The sequence below is a fragment of the Atractosteus spatula genome, chromosome 22, assembly GCF_055471065.1.
Source record: "Atractosteus spatula isolate fAtrSpa1 chromosome 22, fAtrSpa1.hap1, whole genome shotgun sequence".
In the NCBI taxonomy this organism is placed as follows: domain Eukaryota; kingdom Metazoa; phylum Chordata; class Actinopteri; order Semionotiformes; family Lepisosteidae; genus Atractosteus; species Atractosteus spatula.
This window is the reverse complement of record NC_142727.1, coordinates 8066490-8084414: the sequence shown is the minus strand read 5'-3', so window position 1 is coordinate 8084414 and position 17925 is coordinate 8066490. Positions and strand designations below refer to the sequence as shown.

At 46.1% G+C, this 17925-nt stretch overlaps 1 protein-coding gene across 3 annotated transcripts; it reads left to right on the top strand.

Moving 5' to 3' along the window:
* The first annotated feature begins 125 nt into the window (after window positions 1–125).
* On the top strand, window positions 126–13914 carry slc37a2 (solute carrier family 37 member 2). 3 transcript variants are annotated; one of them, XM_088939407.1, is made up of 19 exons: window positions 220–287; window positions 819–904; window positions 3615–3696; window positions 3843–3933; window positions 4632–4710; window positions 4861–4996; window positions 5284–5360; window positions 7080–7246; window positions 7522–7559; window positions 7866–8021; window positions 8754–8844; window positions 8962–9024; window positions 9554–9639; window positions 10094–10142; window positions 10659–10732; window positions 11208–11286; window positions 11858–11955; window positions 12390–12454; window positions 13496–13914. In XM_088939407.1, the coding sequence occupies exons 2-19, from the start codon at window positions 846–848 to the stop codon at window positions 13509–13511; spliced, it is 1506 nt and encodes a 501-aa protein (XP_088795533.1). In that variant the 5' UTR covers window positions 220–287; window positions 819–845; the 3' UTR covers window positions 13512–13914. The 3 variants fall into 3 exon arrangements, with proteins under 3 accessions (XP_088795531.1, XP_088795534.1, XP_088795533.1); XM_088939405.1 differs by having other exon boundaries at window positions 126–904; XM_088939408.1 differs by lacking the exon at window positions 13496–13914 and having other exon boundaries at window positions 126–904; window positions 12390–12458.
* Window positions 13915–17925: the final 4011 nt, after the last annotated feature.

The following is a 17925-nucleotide window of genomic DNA, read 5'->3' as shown; positions in this document are numbered from 1 at the left end:
CACACTCGACGTCTTTAATTTCATCCCTCGCGGAGCCCTGTCTTCATCGTGGATGTACCAGGCGGCGCTCTCAACTCGCTGCAGAGGCCGAGAGGGTTAACCGGGCCTGGGATGACGTCACCGTCACATGCTAGTCTGCTTACCCAGCCCGTAGCCTGCGGTAGCCTGGAGCCGGAGCTTTGTGGAAAAAATACGCGGAGCCGGTGAACGTTTTAGCAAAGAATAACAATCATGTGATGGCGAAAAGGAAAATATAGCGGTAGAATTAAGCTTACCGACCCCCTCAGGTGATTTTCCAGACCACGGTCATGGGACGAGATAAATTCATCATGGAAATTTGAGGCATTTTCTCCATAACTCTTTTTTTTTGGTGCTGGATAAAGGGAAGAGGATCAAGGACCTCCTCTTTGCGTTTTAAATGGCTATGCAGTTCTTCGTTTATTTATTGCAGCTGTGGATCGCCGCACAAATGGTGCGGTTGTGATCTCAGGTTTGCTTTGACACAAACAGCAGGGATTTTAAAACCGCCAAGGGAAAAGCCGGTGTTGAAATTTAAACGCTTTTGTTTACATCAACAACACTAAATCGACACAGTTTGCTGTTACCAGTTTCTCCTTCCCGTGCAATTGTATTTACGCACAATATCAACTTAAAAGTTTTGTATCAAAAGTAAATAATCTATAAATTTCTGTGTTATTCCCTCTTTCCTGGGCGAGCTTGTGCCTCATTGGTAACAATTTGCTTTTGGACTGTAAGGATACTGTGTTTCTACTGACGCGCTTAAATGTCACCGGGATGGTATTTTTTTCATTCTGAAGAAAACTGACAAAGCACATCGAGTGACAATGAGGTCTTCGCTGGCGCCTGGGATCAGGCTCATCACGTCTTTTTCAAGAGAGAGCTGGTAAGAGACCCTTTATATTTGAAGGGGAAAGGGTAATTATTGTCAGATTATCTTAACTGGGGCTGCAAGGGGTTTATTGCAACGCCATAGAGCTAACAAGTACATTTTTTTTTACTGATAATTCGAAGATCTGCAGAACAAAACGTCATCCGTGCAGGTCTGACAAAGATTGGCTAAATCAATACCGCAAATCACTACTAACCGAGAGATTTCGTAAACATACATTCCCCGCTCCAAAACCAGCGTTGCAACACTGTTCCGCGCCCGAGAGATTGCAGTCGGGCTTTGGGTTGGTGCTGGAAATTGGATTACAATGAAATGCTTTGAAAATAAGTGAAGTAAACGCTGTTTTCATCGTTTTTTTATTGTAATTGTTTTACAAGTTATCAGCGTCAGACGAGGACGAATAAATGATACGAGACCTTTTGCATGTTGAAAATAAAGTTCAAGCTAGAATTTATCTACTGTCGTAATACTTTACTCTATTCTGTGCACGTCATGAATCACGAAGTCCCAGCTCAGGGGATTTCTTCGCAGTTACAGACAAGAGCAGACCTGAAAAAAGTCCCCTGCCGACGTCTGAAGATAAGATCTGTAAATCTTTGTACGCCTCCAAGAAGACTAGGCACTGTAACCCAGCGTAATTTTAAATATCTTTCCCGTAGAAGTATATAATACTTTAAGTTGAATATAGGCTGTGTTTAAGGTTCTCCATAGCACGGTGTAATACAAAGAACACATCTGTTCGTCTCTCCTTGCTTACTCTGCTCAGGCGGACTGGCACCTTGTTTCCAGAATTGAGCTGTGAAGAAAGCAGTGTTGGTCCCTCTCTTGGGATTATAGCGGCAGAGTAAAGCCAAGCTCTGAGTGAGGAGAGGGCGGGGGGGGGGGTAGGATAGTACCAGCTAAAATGGTGTTAGAACAGGTCTGGTTTATAAGCTAGGGCCTCCTGGTCTTGCAGGGGTGTCTTTGTAAGAGTTTCTGTCGGGGTAGAATGGTTTGCCTCTCTCAGGAAGTCAAAAATAGGTCAACAACGCAGACAAGCTTGTGTCTGTTCGTCACCTGCCTTCCTGTTATCTGAGGGGAGACCCACAGTGTGTGGACTGGCTTTCAGAGCGAGAGCCGCTGAAGGCCACTCAAATACAGACTTCATTAGCACAGTGTCTCTACTTGAGGCTTTTTTTGTTTTTCAGATTGATTTTTGTGTTAACCAAGCAGCAAAAAATAAATCTTTTGGAGGCCAGCTCGGTACTTAAGACAGCCACCTTATCAATTTCCTCCCCGACATACAAGTATTCATTGCACTTAAAATATGTAAAATATGAATGAATATTTTTGCTTCAGTGCGATGATAAAAAGCAAGCATGTATCCAATTTTATATAAACTTTAACTCCAGGACTGGATTTTCAGCTTCATTGCATTTGGGATTTCCTGTAGCAGAAACCGTGCAGCGAAGGTGCAGATAAGGCCAACTGCAGCGTGCTATCTGGTATCGGGTGACCTCACTCCTGTTGTGCGTCGGTGCATGCTGCCAGTTTGGTTTGGGGGTGGCATGTGACTTCATCCAGGAGAGAAAAGACTTCAGTCTTTGCAAATGCTTTATATGTCGGGTGATATCGAAACTAAAGAAGGCAAATCAAGTTTGGGATGCAAAAACTCAGCTGCTCTCTGTTGGCAGTCTGCCAGCATGTCGTTTTAACAAGTTGTCTTTCAACATTTTAATTGTACCGAAAGTCCCTTAATAACATAAGCAGCGCTGCTTTTAGGCAGGCATTCTTGTTTATAACCCTAAGCCCAATGTTAGAGTACAACTGAAGAGCAGCTGTGTGAAATTTAGTCATGTAGAGGAAGGCATAGAAAAAAATAACTTAATTCCAGGCCTATTCATATCTTGTAACGTCTGCTGTTCAGCAGGCTGTTTATTGCTTGTGTTTTAAACAAGATGTTTATCATCACTTTTCCCTGTTGTATTAGATAAAAGTACAAATAGCATCGTCTTAGGTACTTTTATATAATCATGAAAACCACTATTTCCTGTTGTTAGTCTGTAGAGTAGAGACATGAGATAGAAGTCGTAGTAGTACTTTGCTGTGCTTTATCGTTCTTTAGTAACTCATAATGGAATAATTGCCTGGAGTTATGCTCTTCAGAAGAAGAAAAAAGTCCCATGAAGCCAACGTGCAGTTTTAAACGCAGCTCTGAGGCCTAAGCGCATTTTCAACGAGTCCTGCAGCGTTTGTGCAGTGTTTTTACAGTGTAACTATATTTCAGCTGTACGGAGTCCTGTATTTCCAGTACTTCCTGTCTGCCATACAGTCAGATAATTGCAAGAAATCGTAAATCAGGTATGTGGAATTCAGCCTGCAGCAAGTACAGTCTGCAAGCCAATGTGCAGTTTAATAAACCATGAGCTGTGGCAGTGCACAGGCTTGGTAAGTTACTGGTGTTATTGATGGTGGATTTTGCATCCAGAGGAGTTAACACTCGTACTTTCACGTATAAATATCCCTGTATTGTGAGAGTGGCTTCATTTTAACGCGCGTGAAGTCCTCCTTGTGCCCGAACCCCCAGCCGACCCACTTCGTGTCTCACTAGAGTATGAGGGATTGCTTTTTTCCTTTTGTGGATTTCAGACAGAGCGGCATGAACAAAGCAGGCGAAAAAGGTTGCCTGGAGTTTGACAAGCCCTCTCCCCCTCTCTGTGTGCAGGTACCGCGGCTTCACTCTGTTCCTGACGTTCCTCTTCTACACCAGCTACCACCTGTCCCGAAAGCCCATCAGCATCGTCAAGGTAACGAGGCCCCGCCGGACCAGCCCGCAGTTTCTTGGCCTTGTGAGAGACCAGCTGTAGGCGGGAGCAGCAGGGGCACTTCGAGAGCAGTTTCTTGCGTGCCGTGTCGCCGGGCTTAACTCCCCTTCTCTCCCCTTGTCCCTCAGAGCGAGCTCCACAGGAACTGCTCCTTTGTCATCCGTCCGCCGGACTTCAACGCCTCCAACAATGAGACGTGGTGCGACTGGGCGCCGTTCGGTAAGGCTGACCTCTGACCCGCACCTCCTAACACGGCGTGACGGGGTGATTTCAGGCTGGTGTTCTGAGTGTCGTTCACCTGGTCACTGGGGGGTTCTCTCAGCAAGGCCTGGTGTGTCCTGAGCACTGCAGCCTTCAGCGTCTCCTGTTCCTTCACCCCGGAGGTTTCCCTGACTTGACCTGCGTTTTTACTGTTCAGAATTTAGCGTCCAGCTCTGACCTTGCATTGAACGTCAGCATCCTCACCTATTGGTCCTGCTTGTAGTTTCCCGCACATTTGTGCTGCCAATGGGCCCTGCCTCACAGCTCTTGGGGCCTGGTTTTAATTCTGGACCTAGGGTGCTGTCTGTGTGGAGTTTGTATGTTCTCGTGTCCTTGTGGGCTTCTCTGGGTGCTCTAGTTTCCTCCCACAGTCCAGAGATATACTGGAAGGTAAACCGGCCTCTGGGAAGACTGGCCCTGGTGTGAGTGTGTGCGTGTTTGTGTCTGTGCGCCCTGTGATGGACTGGCGTCCTGTAAAGCAGTCAGAAAATGGATGGATGGATGGATTTTTGCAGCTACTCCTTACCTCATTATCAGTGGGCCAGCCATTGGAGTTTTTCTTGCATTTCACGGCTGTCCAAGCCCCCAGTGTTGCAGATTTTCTATAAAGATCATCACGTGATGAGTAACCTCACTTTCCCTTTTCTCTCCCCCAGACCAGGACAACTACCAGAAGCTGTTCGGGGCTCTGGACAACTCCTTCCTGGTGGCCTACGCCATTGGGATGTTCATAAGGTATGGGGGGGAGGTGCTAAGAGAGTAGGGTGGAGAGCTCTTGCCCCCTGTGGGCTCTCAGTCTTTGCCCGGCGTGCAGCTGGCACTAGCAGTGTCGCCCCTGCGCGTGGCTGCACTCGGCCTCACCCTGCCCATCTGTCTCCCCGGCAGCGGGATCTTCGGGGAGCGTCTGCCCCTGCGCTACTACCTCTCCTCGGGGATGATCCTCAGCGGCTTCTTCACGGCCCTCTTCGGCCTTGGCTTCTACTGGAACATCCACAGCATCTGGTTCTACGTCTTCGCCCAGGTGAGGGTCTGGAGGCGAGGATGCCCACAGGGCTGCAGGGCTCTTGTCCCCCGCTGTCCAGCCATGCTTCATGCACAGGCGTCACGTGCTTATGACAGCTTTGTGCCAGCTGCCACGACACAGGCTGGGTATCTGGATCGCACATCCTGCTCATTTCCATGGTGCAGGGCCCTGCCTAGAGATATAAAGGAGAAGTACGGAAAGGCTGTGTCGGTTTGCTTGCTCTCTTTAGCGAGAGGTGACGAGGGTGCGGTACAGATCCTCATGCCTGCTGTCTCTTCCTCCAGGTGATGAACGGGCTGGTGCAGACGACCGGCTGGCCGGCAGTGGTGACCTGTGTGGGAAACTGGTTCGGAAAGGGGAAGTAAGTAAGAAGGAGCTCAGCTGAGTCAGCATCTCTCTCTCTGTCTCCGTGTCCATAAATGCAGCACATGCAGGAGGCTGGTTTCGCAACAGGGCCTGTCCCAGGCTGCTGGGAACTCTGTGCTTCTCTTTTTCGGTCATCGGCAGTGTCGTCATCTCAGACACGTTGTTTAAGACAGCCGCGGTGATTGCAGTGATAGAGGGAACAGTACTGTAAACACAGACCTCTGGAATTATTCTAGAGCAGTGGTTCTCAAATTTATTGGACCAAGTACCACCCCTGATCAAAGCAAAGCATCCCAAGTACCACCTACAAGTCATCTTCTCGTAGGAACCACAGAAAATCTCCATGCCCAACATGAGCGCGTGCACACACTCACACATAATAAAAATAGCACTGAGCACTTAGATGATTTGGATCGTACCGCCTTGTAGCCGTTTTCCGACGCTAGCTAGCAGCCATATCACTCTGCAACTCACAACTGGCAACCCACTGAAGCTAAGCAGGTGTGAGACGGGTCAGTACCTGGATGCGAGACCTCCTGGGAAAAACTAAGGCTGCTGCTGGAAGAGGTGTTAGTGGGGATAGCAGGGGGCACTCACCCTGCGGTCCATGTGGGTCCTAATGCCTCAGTATAGTGACGGGGACACTATACTGTAAAACAGGCGCCGTCCTTCCGATGAGACGTAAAACCGAGATCCTGACTCTCTGTTGTCATTAAGAATCCCAGGGTGTTTCTCGAAAAGAGTAGGGGTATAACCCCGGCGTCCTGGCCAAATTTCCCATTGGCCCTTATCAATCATGGCCTCCTAATAATCCCCATCTATGAATTGGCTTCATCACTCTGCTCTGGTGGTGGTGGAGGGGATCCCCATTACCTGTAAAGCGCTATATAAGTGTAAGCAATTATTATTATTATTAGCAGTGCTGTCTGTGTCAGGTTCAGCAGCAGAGCTAGTGTCAGTGGTCGATGTATAATCCTCGTTCTCAACAGGTGTACATGATGGCATCATTACTCTTGGTTGTCTGTTCCTTTCAGCCATGACATAATACTTGATTTTTGCGAGGTATTCATTTTCGATCACTTGTTCTGCTGGTGAATGTGACGCTAAGCTCCGTCTCTGAAAGCTCTAGAGGAGTATGAACGCTCAAGTATTAGTGCACACTGTATCAAAGTAGCTAAGTACGTAGGCTGCCTATTTGACACAAACTAATTTTATTAAAATAGAAAATATGAAGACCCGTCTCTGAAGCTAATGAAGTAAATTACAGATTAAAAATTAAATTATACATTTTTAAATTCCCAATTTTTCAGTACACACAACAAATTTCCAGGGTCTTCTGGCATACCACCTGGGGGCACTCCACATACCACTAGTGGTACGCGTACCACAGTTTGAGAAACCACTGTTATATAGCGATAGCACAGAAATAGCACTACCGGTCTGTGGTAGGCAAAAGGAGAAGGTAACTCACCTCACACCTGTCCTGTGCTGTTTCCTGCTCACCTATAATTGTGGAGTTAAATAAATGGTGAATCTTCTTATCTGTACTGTGCTATTTCATTAGTACAGTTTATGCATGCTGAAAAACCCTCAAGGAGCTGTTCAGTGAGCTTCTTCTGATATCTGGCAGGTGGCATGGGCCCTGTCTCCCTAGGGGGCAGTGAAGAAGAAAAGTCCAGGGGATAAGCAGCTCTGCCTTTTACTTTGTCTGCAGGCGAGGGCTGATCATGGGCATCTGGAACTCTCACACATCCGTGGGCAACATTCTGGGGTCCTTGATTGCAGGGGTCTTTGTGTCCTCAGCCTGGGGGATGTCCTTCATCGTGCCTGGCATCATCATTGGCTTCATGGGCCTGGTCTGCTTCTTCTTCCTGGTGGAAAGTGAGTTCTCCTCAATATCCTGTCTGCATCCCGGCACTCTTAGACCGTCTGCCCTTAGGGATTTTGCTTCTAAACAAATGGAATGGAAACCTGGAATGTCTCCAGGGACACTCTTGTTCCTGCATGAATGAGAGTTTTTGTAACCAGAAAACATTACAGTAACCAGTAACGTTGCATAAATAGAAACTTAGGTTTGTGATGTACTGTCTGAACTTTTTTCCAGTACTATAAAACTGAACTTTTAAACCCTTTTACGTTGTCTTGTTCATTTCCAGAGCCCGAGGATGTGAACTGCGACCCTCCTCAGCATCATGTGAGTGTTGAGAGAGTGTTGCTCGTCTGAAGGCGTCATCATGTGTGCCACTAAAAGGGCGATGGCAGTAGTTTTTCACTTTGATTCTCAAGAGCTCTAACTGACCTCCAGTTGAAGTCATTTCAAGGGCGATGTCGTTTGGTTGGAAGCTGTGATGAAAACCACTTTAACTGTAAAAGTTTGACTTGTTCCTTTGAAGTACCAGACGTACACTTCCGGTACACTCTTTAAGTTTCCTTGAGGTGCTGACCCAAAGATGGAAAACGTGCTTTTAAAAAGTCCTTTGACGTGTCTGTGTTTACCCAGGACAACCCAGAGCAGGAGCCGCTGCTCCAGAGCTGCTGCACCAATGAGGAGATTTTCGGGAGCCCAACACATAGCCCAGTGAACGGGCCAGTCACCCCCGAATCCACGTACGAGGAGCCAGAGGCTATCAGCTTCATGGGTGCACTCAGAATTCCAGTGAGTCGGCTCTCCCGGGACCTGCACAGTGCTGGTTTCATTATATCCGCAAAAACGGGCAGAACATTAATCATGTTATTTAGTTAGTTTGAGGGCAGCACAGTGGCGCAGTGGGTAGCATTGATGCCTTGTAGCACTGGGGTCCTGGGTTCAATTCCTGGGGTGCTGTCTGCATGGAGTTTGTATGTTCTCCCCCTGTTTGTGTGGGTTTCCTCTGGGTGCTCCAGTTCCCCCCTACACTGGTAGGTTAATTCACTTCTAAGAAAATTGTACCTGGTGTGTGTGTCTGCCCTGTGATGGACTGGCATCCCATCCAGGATGTACCCCGCCTCGCGTCCATTACTTGCCAGGAAAGGCTCCAGCACCCCCTACAATCCTGAATTGGATAAAGTGGTACAAAAGTGGATGGATGGCTAGTTAGTCTAATCTATTGTAGAAGAGAAGGGACACCCACTAATATGGAGGCTTTTCCTTAGAAGCAGATGAAACCAGTAATGCCACAGAATGAGGCCAAGCCTCCAGCTCTACATCTCGTCACTGTGTGCATTTTAGTGATCACCGTGGTTTAGGAAGGTTCTGTCGATTAACTTCTGATCAGTGCGTTTCCACAAGACTCGTCTCTCGAGCCTGTGTGATTTGTTAAAGGCTGGCTGGAAAGGTCATCTTTCGTTCTTCTTAGGCTCTACACCACTGATAGCTGCAGTGTGACGTTTTCTATTCATGTATTTCCAGGGGGTGGTGGAGTTCTCCTTGTGTCTGCTGTTCGCCAAGCTGGTCAGCTACACTTTCCTCTACTGGCTGCCCCTCTACATTGCTAATGTTGGTAAGGACAGCTTGCAGAGCAAGATCTGACTGTTTCTTCATGATCAGCAGAAGAAAAGTTTCTCGTTTAACTGGAAGAAAACAGCAGTAGCTCACGGTACCCATCGTCTCATTCCAGCTCACTTTGAAGCCAAGGCTGCAGGAGACATGTCCACGCTGTTTGACGTGGGAGGAATTCTGGGTAAGCTGCTGTACAATGGCAGAAATTCCTGCAAATCTTTGCTATATCTCGCCTGGTTATCCTGTATCATGCTGTATCTCTCCCAGCATGTACCCGTGTCTTGTGGGTTTGAATATTAATTAGATCTTGTAGTAATAACAATATAAATTTAGCTCTAGCCATAATCATAATTCATACTGACTGTCTTTAAAAGACAACGTAACCATGAAAGGTGGTTTTTGTTTGATATATATACAGTACATACAGTGTGTGTACGGTATATGCTAAAAAAGGTTTACTAATTTGGGTTTGGTTTAAAAAAGGCCATTTGGAAACCCTTTTTCTGAATGGAAGAAGATTTCTTGCTGACGTCATGTTTCTCTTTCAAAAGCTTAAACGTCCCAAGCTGTCTCCAGTGGTTGTCTTAACTGTGAGCTCTGTGGGTGCCGTCTCGCCCCTCTGTGAAGACCCTGTGAAGAGAGGGCAGGGTAGCTCGGCTCGTGCTTGCCCCGACCTCGAGGTTTCAGAGGGTCTGCTCTCGTTTCCACAGGGGGCATCTTGGCCGGCGTCGTCTCGGACTACACGGGGGGTCGGGCCACAACCTGCTGTGTCATGCTCATCGTGGCCGCGCCCATGGTGAGTCATGTTGAGAGCTGCGCTACTGCGGCTCGCCCGTAGATAAGCTCCTGTCGAACAGCCGAGAGGCCTGCTGACATCCTGTTCAGGGAGCAGTGTGAAATACGCAGATGAGATGTAACTGCCTCTCCTTACAATAAAGCTCTGGTCTTGACACAGGTATTTAGTTACCATGTTTGATTTTTCCCAGGTTTCTCTGGAGATATTTCATTCTCCTGTCAAATTGGCCCTGTCCTTCAGGAAAGAGAACAGTCTGAGGGATTGACTTTCCTCTGCTTTTGGAACCATATGTGAGCCTTAGCTTGGAGCTGTTGTCAGTCTGTATTCTCCTAACTAGAACTGTAGATGTACCTTGTCTATTGACAAAAAATATAAGATTTAAAAGTTTAGCACTTTGAAATTTCTGCTGCTAAGGGCTGGCAAGAATGTAAGTTTCCTTCTTTATTTCTTCCAGTTATTTCTGTACAATCATGTGGGACAGAATGGTTTGGGGACAACAATAGGTAAGAGACTAGTTTGTGTATCAAAGACTTTGTGTCCTTAAAAAAACACGGTCTTCACATTTCTCACCTCGGATGTATGTAACTGTGAGTTCAGGACAGGACTACCTTGTCGCCTTCTTGTTTAGCCACAGCCAAGTGGGACTCTGTGCAAGTGCATTCGTTAGTGTTTTTTTGGTCTTGTAATGTAGCAGGTGCACACTTGCATGGTAGCAAAAGAAAAGATTGTTCTGGCAGTTGATGGAAAGGCGGGTTTGCTCAGAGGTTCGCCAGTCTCTTGGTCTTGTACCTGCCGTGTTTCTACAAGTGCCACCGACTCTTGTGCTCCGCTGCAAGAACAGCGACACCTACTGGTGCATCTGAGAGGGCTGGAGGTCGTTCCTCGTACCTCTGTTAGTGTGCACCCAGAGCCGTCTTGTTTCCATCATGTGAGGGAGACTGAGTAGTGGCATGGCGATCTTTCTTGCTGTGAGCTGCGGTGCTTCAGTGGTGTCAATATGAATGTTTGTCCTTCTGCAGGGATGCTGATGCTGTGTGGTGGGCTGGTGAATGGCCCCTATGCCCTGATCACCACTGCCGTGTCCGCGGACCTGGTGAGTTCTGCTGATAAAGGGCACTACCTTGATGCATCACTGTTTTTTTTCTTGCCTGCAGTATCTATAGCGATTTGCATTTTGTTGACCAAAAATATTTCTTATATAGTATCTCTCCTGAAAGGAAAAGTTCAGGTGCTCTACTTCACAAGAGAACCACCTAAGTGGTTTTATAAATACGGAGGAAGAATGAAGAGTTGATGTTGCATTCTCTGCAAGCAATCAAAGTTAGAAGTGATTCACCACAAAGAAAATACATTTTATAGAAGCGGGTTTACAAAGAGGATTACAACAGCTGACAGAGTCAAAGAAATCCAGCACTCTGGCAGCCACAGATGATTGACAGTGGCTTGTGAAGGAAAAGCACACTTAAAAGTGTCCTGTCCTGACTGCATTCCTGCATTCAGCTCAGACAGCGATGACTTCACTTAACCACTGTTAGATGCTCAGTTTCTTTCTTTACTTTCTTCTTCAGGGAACTCATGAAAGCCTGAGAGGGAACTCCAAAGCGTTGTCGACGGTAACCGCTATCATCGATGGAACTGGCTCCATAGGTCAGTGGATTTTGGGTTGGCACAAAGGGCTGAATATCGCAAATTTAATACCCTTCGTTCGCAGGGACACAGGCCTACAACTTGGGTTTTATTTCTGACTGTCGTTGTCGCTCACTGGATTGAGGGCTGCTTGAATTGTAGGCTGTTTGCCTCAGTGTGTTCCTCTGCTTTGTGGCTTAGCTTTCAGTTTCAGGGACACTTCAGTCAGCTGTCTGAAGTGTCCCTGTGCTTCACCAGTTTCATGGACCTGACCTGCTGGCTGTATCTGCACCCAGGTGAAACTGCTGATAAGCTAGTTGCTTACTTGAGTTCTCTGAGGCAGGTGGATTTAAGGTTGTTGTGCTTGTTGGATAAAAAGCGTTTATTTTCAAATAAAGTTGAGCATAACACAGGAAAAGGGATTTTTTGGCCTGCTGGAAAGTTACAAGCTTATTCTTGTTTAACTGCTTCTGAATGGGCAAGTTGCCCAGAAGTCAGAACCAGGATGTCATTTCAAAGGGAACTGTTTGTTTGTGATCTGTTGATATATTGCAGCTCTGAACTGAAATGCAGTTCCCTTGTTTCACTGCAGGTGCTGCTCTGGGACCTCTGCTAGCAGGACTGATCTCTCCTACCGGCTGGAACAACGTGTTCTACATGTTAATTACTGCCGATATCTTGGCCTGCCTGGTAGGTTACTAGAGTGTGCTGCTCCATCTTTTCTCTGAGGTGAGGTGTTGTAAATAATCAGGACATTGGGAAGGGCTAAAATCGAGAACTGTTCCGTTAGGAAGTTGTTCGTGATTTGTATCAGAGCCCCACAGGTCTGCTTTCCCCTACGGAGAGGTAGTTCTGTGAAGCTGTGCTAATAGTATGTTGTGTATTCATTTCCTTTGAGATCATATTTGATATGAGAACTTGCATTTACAGGTATTTGCACCTGTTAATCCATCTGCATAATTTACTGTACCAGTCTGAGTGACAGCACCTTGCTCAAAGGTACAGCAGCGGTGCCACTTGAGATCTAACCCTTACAGTTATGCATACCGAGCGCTGACCACACCTCCTCAGTGCTGCCCGGTGTGTTTGTATTGATAAGTACTAAAACATCGCTCTCTTTCCAGCTGCTCAGTAGACTCGTGTTCAAGGAGGTGAGAGGGTGGTGTGGCAGCAACGCGAGACAGAGAGGGTAAGTGCCTCCTGCGTATCTGTCTGGGGAATTGGGGTTCAGACCTTTCATAAGATCGCTGGCAGGGTTCACACTGGCAGTGTTGCAGAGGAATGTTTTTTTTAGAAGTGTAGAATTTGCATGGTTTCTCCACAATTCACATGCGTGCACGCAATTTGCATGTAAATGTTACTCCTTTGGCATATTCAAGTGAGGCCATTTGAATATTTTAAAAGTAACATCCACTGAATGCAGGCTTGTATTCCCCTTAACCTGGTTGGTTGAACAGTAACAAAAACCGTTTGCTTTTTTAACTTATTGTTACTGTAACGTTTTTTAAACCTTGTTGGCAATTTTGAGATAAGCCATGAAAACATGTTTTTCACTGAAAATCCGTACTGTACTGACAAGGGAAAACACTGCTGCTATCTGAAACTGCACCATCATGTTCCAACTGGCCATAATTCATCAGTAAACAAAATCATAAGACTTTTACGACATCTGTAAAGCCCCTTCACATCCATTGCTGTTTTAAACCTGTCGGTCAGTCTCGGCCTCTGCAGATTAAGAAAAGTTAACATTAGTTAAGGTGAATAAATAAAATGACTTCACTTTTTTAATAAAGGAAACTGAACCTATGTCATACTAGAACAGTGCCCATAAATAGAACATTTCAGTCTGAGCAATTATCCAGGTTCTGTTTATAGAAGCTCTCTAATCAGCCTGGCGAGGGTAAGAGTTTGAACAACCTGTGCTTTACATGGAGAGAGGGGCAAAATCAGCGCCATTAGAGCCGCACAACAATGGAAACATAGGTTACCGGTTTATAAATAGAGATGCCTCCCTTTCAGCTTGTGCTACAAACTCCACCTTTCAAAATAGGGCCTTTGTAATCTTCTATTGGAACATTTAATAGACAGGGCTCTGGATCGAGAGTGAGGCACAAGTTTCACAGAATGAGTCGCCAGTCTCAGGGTGGGTAGGAACCCCCAGACTAATTTTTTTTGGAGAAACAAAAATACAAAGTAGTAACTTTTCTCCCCCCCCATTTATTTCTCGTAGGTTTAAAGAAATCTGATGGCTGGATCAGTGGAGGAGTAAGATTCGCTAACACACACGGAACAATAAAACGACGGCAAAAAAAACACGTGGGAAAATAAAGGGACCGGGGAGGCATCTAGCTTTGATGTCAGTGCCTCCTCTACAGGATATCCTTTGAGGTACAGAGGACAAGCAGATAAATGACCAAATAAGGGACTTTCATCACTCGGCTGGGACGAAAAAAACATCAATGGTACAAAGAGAAGATGGGATGAGATTAAAGGAGCCAAAGAAGAAACCATCAATATTGTCATCTCCCAGTTGTCAGGGACTGTACACGTGGCGGCAAAGCCTTCATAATTAACACTTGAGTGCTCTAATGACTAATGTCTCTCTGATCTCTCCTTGTATTTCTTTTATCATTAAAATTGTACTAAAAATGTGTTTCTCTGTCTCTTGATTAATCCGCGCAGTCAGCCCTGTTTTCGGAAGGTGAAATGCATTCATTGCTTGCGTAGATAACCCACCGCACTGCCTCTCTGACCCTGGCTGCAGAACCTGTCCAAGAACAGGAAGCCAGGGCGCAGGACGTGTGTGGTGGTGGCACCCCGTCCAGTATTCTTGTAGAATCACTGGGGTTTGTCCCGAAAGAACTATCCTGTTCTAAAAAAAGCATAAACAGCAGTAGAAAAGGAAACCCATCCGTAAATGCATACATGTGGATGTATATGTTTAGTACGCACATACTGTTATTGCGTACGTCTGTATGATTCTGTGTATGCTGCCTTACCTAAATATTAATGGATAGCCCTTTTAGCAGGAGGACGGGAACTGCTTCTGCTGGTACAGCCTTCAGGCTGTCTGACTTGGTGTACTTGTGCGCTTGGCTTCCCTGGTGCACCAGGAAACATCCGCCAACGATCATGCCTCCTGTGAGGTCACCTGGCATCAGTCTTTCCTGTAGCGTGGCAGGAATCATGGGATATACCCCATAGTGGATTTCTGCTGCATTAAACAGGACGGCTCAGACCCACAGTACGTACATTTCTGCATCGATTTGGTAGGGCAAGGTTTGTGTGCATTAAGAGGATTGGCTTATAGATGACTATGTTCATAACATTTTGTACTCTTGTAATTATGCCCTAGGGAGTATAACAACTGTTCTATTTATGTCCTAGGCTTTGTTTTCAATTACATGGTGCTGCTTCTGAATAAGGATGAAGGAAGTTTTTGCTGTTGTTCTCCTCTGCACTTAATTAAAGAGGTTTGTATTAAGCGCAAAGGTTTTCAATTAAACTCTCAGGACAAGCTTTCTCTTGTCCCTGCGTGCTTACAGGTGCAGAGGGCTTCTGCTACATTGCCTCAGACGCTCCTGGGGGAATTTCTTTGCATAGTTGTTTTTTTTTTTTAGTCCCGGTCTGTAAACCACTCATAATATCATGGGAGTAATGTTGCAGTTGGGCAAGTACTCGGTTTGCATTCTGTGCCAATTTGCGTATCTGGGTTAATGGTACATAACAGTGTGAACTGAGGAAAGTCACAACACAATCTAAAATAACATCGGAAGCGTCAAAACTGGAAATTGGTATCAATTAGTCCTGTGACGAACTCTTGCTTACAGACAGACGTTCTTTAGCTCATCTTCCTTACAGTCGTCATTATTCATTATTGGCGAATCTCCTTTTTTTTTGGCGTTGTCGTTGTTTTCAGATAGTTCAAGGAACTACACAAAGCGTGCGAGAGCTGCACATATGGTCAGCTCAATGATGATCTCAACGCGGGGCTGAGGGGAGACGGGATCCAGCTCTCTCTGGTTTCCAGGTTTCAGGGATTCTCCTAACGTGTTGCTGGCGCACGTGTGTCAGAGCCATACTGTGCGCTGCTCCCTGCATGCGTGCGGCACTTTTGTTTAAAAAAAAAAATGTTTTCAAGATATCTTCCTAGCGCATCTGTTCAATACGAGCCTGGAGTGGCGAAAGGTAGTCTCTGAGCAGCTTCGCCGGTTACCGCAATGAGGCTGGCTGGAGGCGGCGCGCTCTTTCAAGAGCCCCGCTGACGGCCTCTCTCTGACTGAACCATCTGTGGCCTCGAGCTCTCCGCGGGCTCTTGTCCTTCGTCGGGAGGTGACAGTAATCGGCCTGACCCGATTATCACCCATCCAGTGTCGTGTGCAGGTACCATTCTTTTAGGCCCTGCAGAAGAGCGCTTGAGAGAGGCTGCTGCGAGCGCGAAACTGTGCTTTCATGCAGCCCCCGGCACACAGACAAAGAAAAACACAGGCGCAAATTAATTTGGTATCGATGAAAGGCCGTTATACGGTTTTATTCAACCTTTAATTGCAAATCACAGCGTGCCAGAGCCCAGCGGCGTGTTGCTCGTCTGTGGGCACGTCGTTATTTTTGATTTTCGCTAAAAAAGCGTTACTTCAGAGAACCCCTGAACTTAGAAAATGTAGCGCGGTCAGCGGATGTCAGCCCCATTCCAGCAGCAGAACTGTGGGAGTTTTATTTTCATTTCGAAGTTTAGAATAGTCTTGTCCTCACATGCAGTGCGAATTTTCTGTCTGGTTTTTACAAAATGATTACTGTGTCAGAACGGTTACAAACGAGAGAAGGTCATTTGGCCGATCTAGCGAGTTTGATCGTTAGTTGCTTTGACAACACTGTAATTTACTGGTCATGCCAATAAAGTGGTTTGAGTTTGAATTTGGTAACTAACTTTTCCATGAATTTCGTTGCTTTTTCAGGTATCGGCTTTAGTGAGGTAGCACGTTCCATACCCCCACAACCCTTTGTGTAAAGAAGTACCTCCTGATCTTGGTTTTAAATACAGTTCCATATGGTTCCACTTTGGCCATCCGTGTCATGTTTCACTGTTAATTCTGAAGAAGTCTGCTGGGTTGACTGCATCCGTGTTTTGAGTGCATGAAACAGGTCCCCTCACAAAGTTCTATATAGTCTAAAAAGGGTCAATTTTTTAGCCTGTCAAAGAAGGACATTCCTTTAAGTTCTAGAATGCATCTGGTTGGTCTTTCATGGATTAATTCTAGAGGAGCAACACATTCTGGAGATCACCTCTTTCTTCCCAAATGCTGAAATGCCATTGGCATAAATACATCAATAAGAACACCTCTGTTTTCCTGATCCAAACCATTTTCCAAGTTGGTCTTTATTGTCAGATAGTCCCCAATTCCATGTTCCTCAGTCGGCCCTGCTCCTGCGCTGCATGGCTGGTTCAAGACTTGCTTGTGGCTTCAAGACTGTTGGTCACTGTAGGAAAAGGGCAGGGATGTGTCAAAAAGAACAGAGTAACCCTTCAAAGCAGAGAAAGGCACAGCAGTCGAGCGATTCCTTTGATAAACCGATACACAGCACAGTTACGGTACTGGACTTTCATCAGGGAGCCCTTGTATAATAAAGACTCAGAAGGAGTCTCTTTCAAATGGACACAGCATCTTCATTAGATATCCAGAGCTTCAGTGTGCAGCTGTAGTGTGCTGGGGTCCAGGATTAAAACTCATTATAGTGGTATCTCAGGCCAACATTTTGTTAAGAGGATTATAACTGTGTTGTTGTGTTGTACACAGCTCCAAGGGTGTGTGCACTCACGTTGCTGGATGAATGACTTATTAATAATAATCCTTAATTTGACGAGATCAAAAATAAAGCAGCAGATAAATCAGGTGACCACAACTTCTCAGCTTCAGCAACAACCTGGCCTGCCAGCTTGCGAACGAGAAAGTCTACAGTGCCCGTATTTTGAAGCGGTTAATGATTTAAAATCAAATATCATACGCATGCAGACACCTGGAACTGTTTGTGAGGTATTTTTTTAGGTGCATATTCAACCACGCTGTGCTTGGCTCACAGTAACCCAAGAATAATGAGCGAGGGGCAGGTCTCTTCCTTCACCGTGGCAACCGTGCCTTGGCAACGGCCGATGGCCATCGCATTCAAATTCTGCCAGGCTCTTCCTTCACTCCCTCTCACATGTGTCGCTGGGCATCAGCTGCACCTGGTGAGCCGCAGGACACAGCCGGACAAAGACAGCATCACAGACGCAGTAAGTAATGAAGAACCAAGTTTTTTTTTAGGTAAAGCTACAAAAAGGCAGGTTGTGTCATTTCGCAATGGGCTTGCTAAGTTAATTACCCAGCAGTTTCAAAAGGCACACTCCTTGTAATTAGAAATGAATGGAAAAGCTGGCTAAAAATTTAGCTTTGCATGTCTAAGGTCAGGATGCTTTCTTTCCACCTGCTCTGCTTCACACTGAACTTTTTTTTGCTACTGTCCAGCTTTTGTATTCAGTTAATGCATTCTAAGATTTAAAACTGCTTTGTGCATGAAGCCTTCAACAGCTGGTGATCCCAGGCTCTGCCGTGCATTGTCTTTGGGAAAAGGAAGGTTTCTTAGAAAACACAGGTATGCATAACACCTCCGGTGACAGTCATT

Excerpts from the sequence above, each read along its gene's own strand:
- slc37a2 (XM_088939405.1), top strand. The coding sequence starts at position 846 with ATGAGGTCTTCGCTGGCGCCTGGGATCAGGCTCATCACGTCTTTTTCA. Across the intron at positions 8,845-8,961 it reads CCTCTACATTGCTAATGTTG|CTCACTTTGAAGCCAAGGCT; the intron begins GTAAGGACAGCT and ends GTCTCATTCCAG. Across the intron at positions 9,025-9,553 it reads TGACGTGGGAGGAATTCTGG|GGGGCATCTTGGCCGGCGTC; the intron begins GTAAGCTGCTGT and ends TCGTTTCCACAG.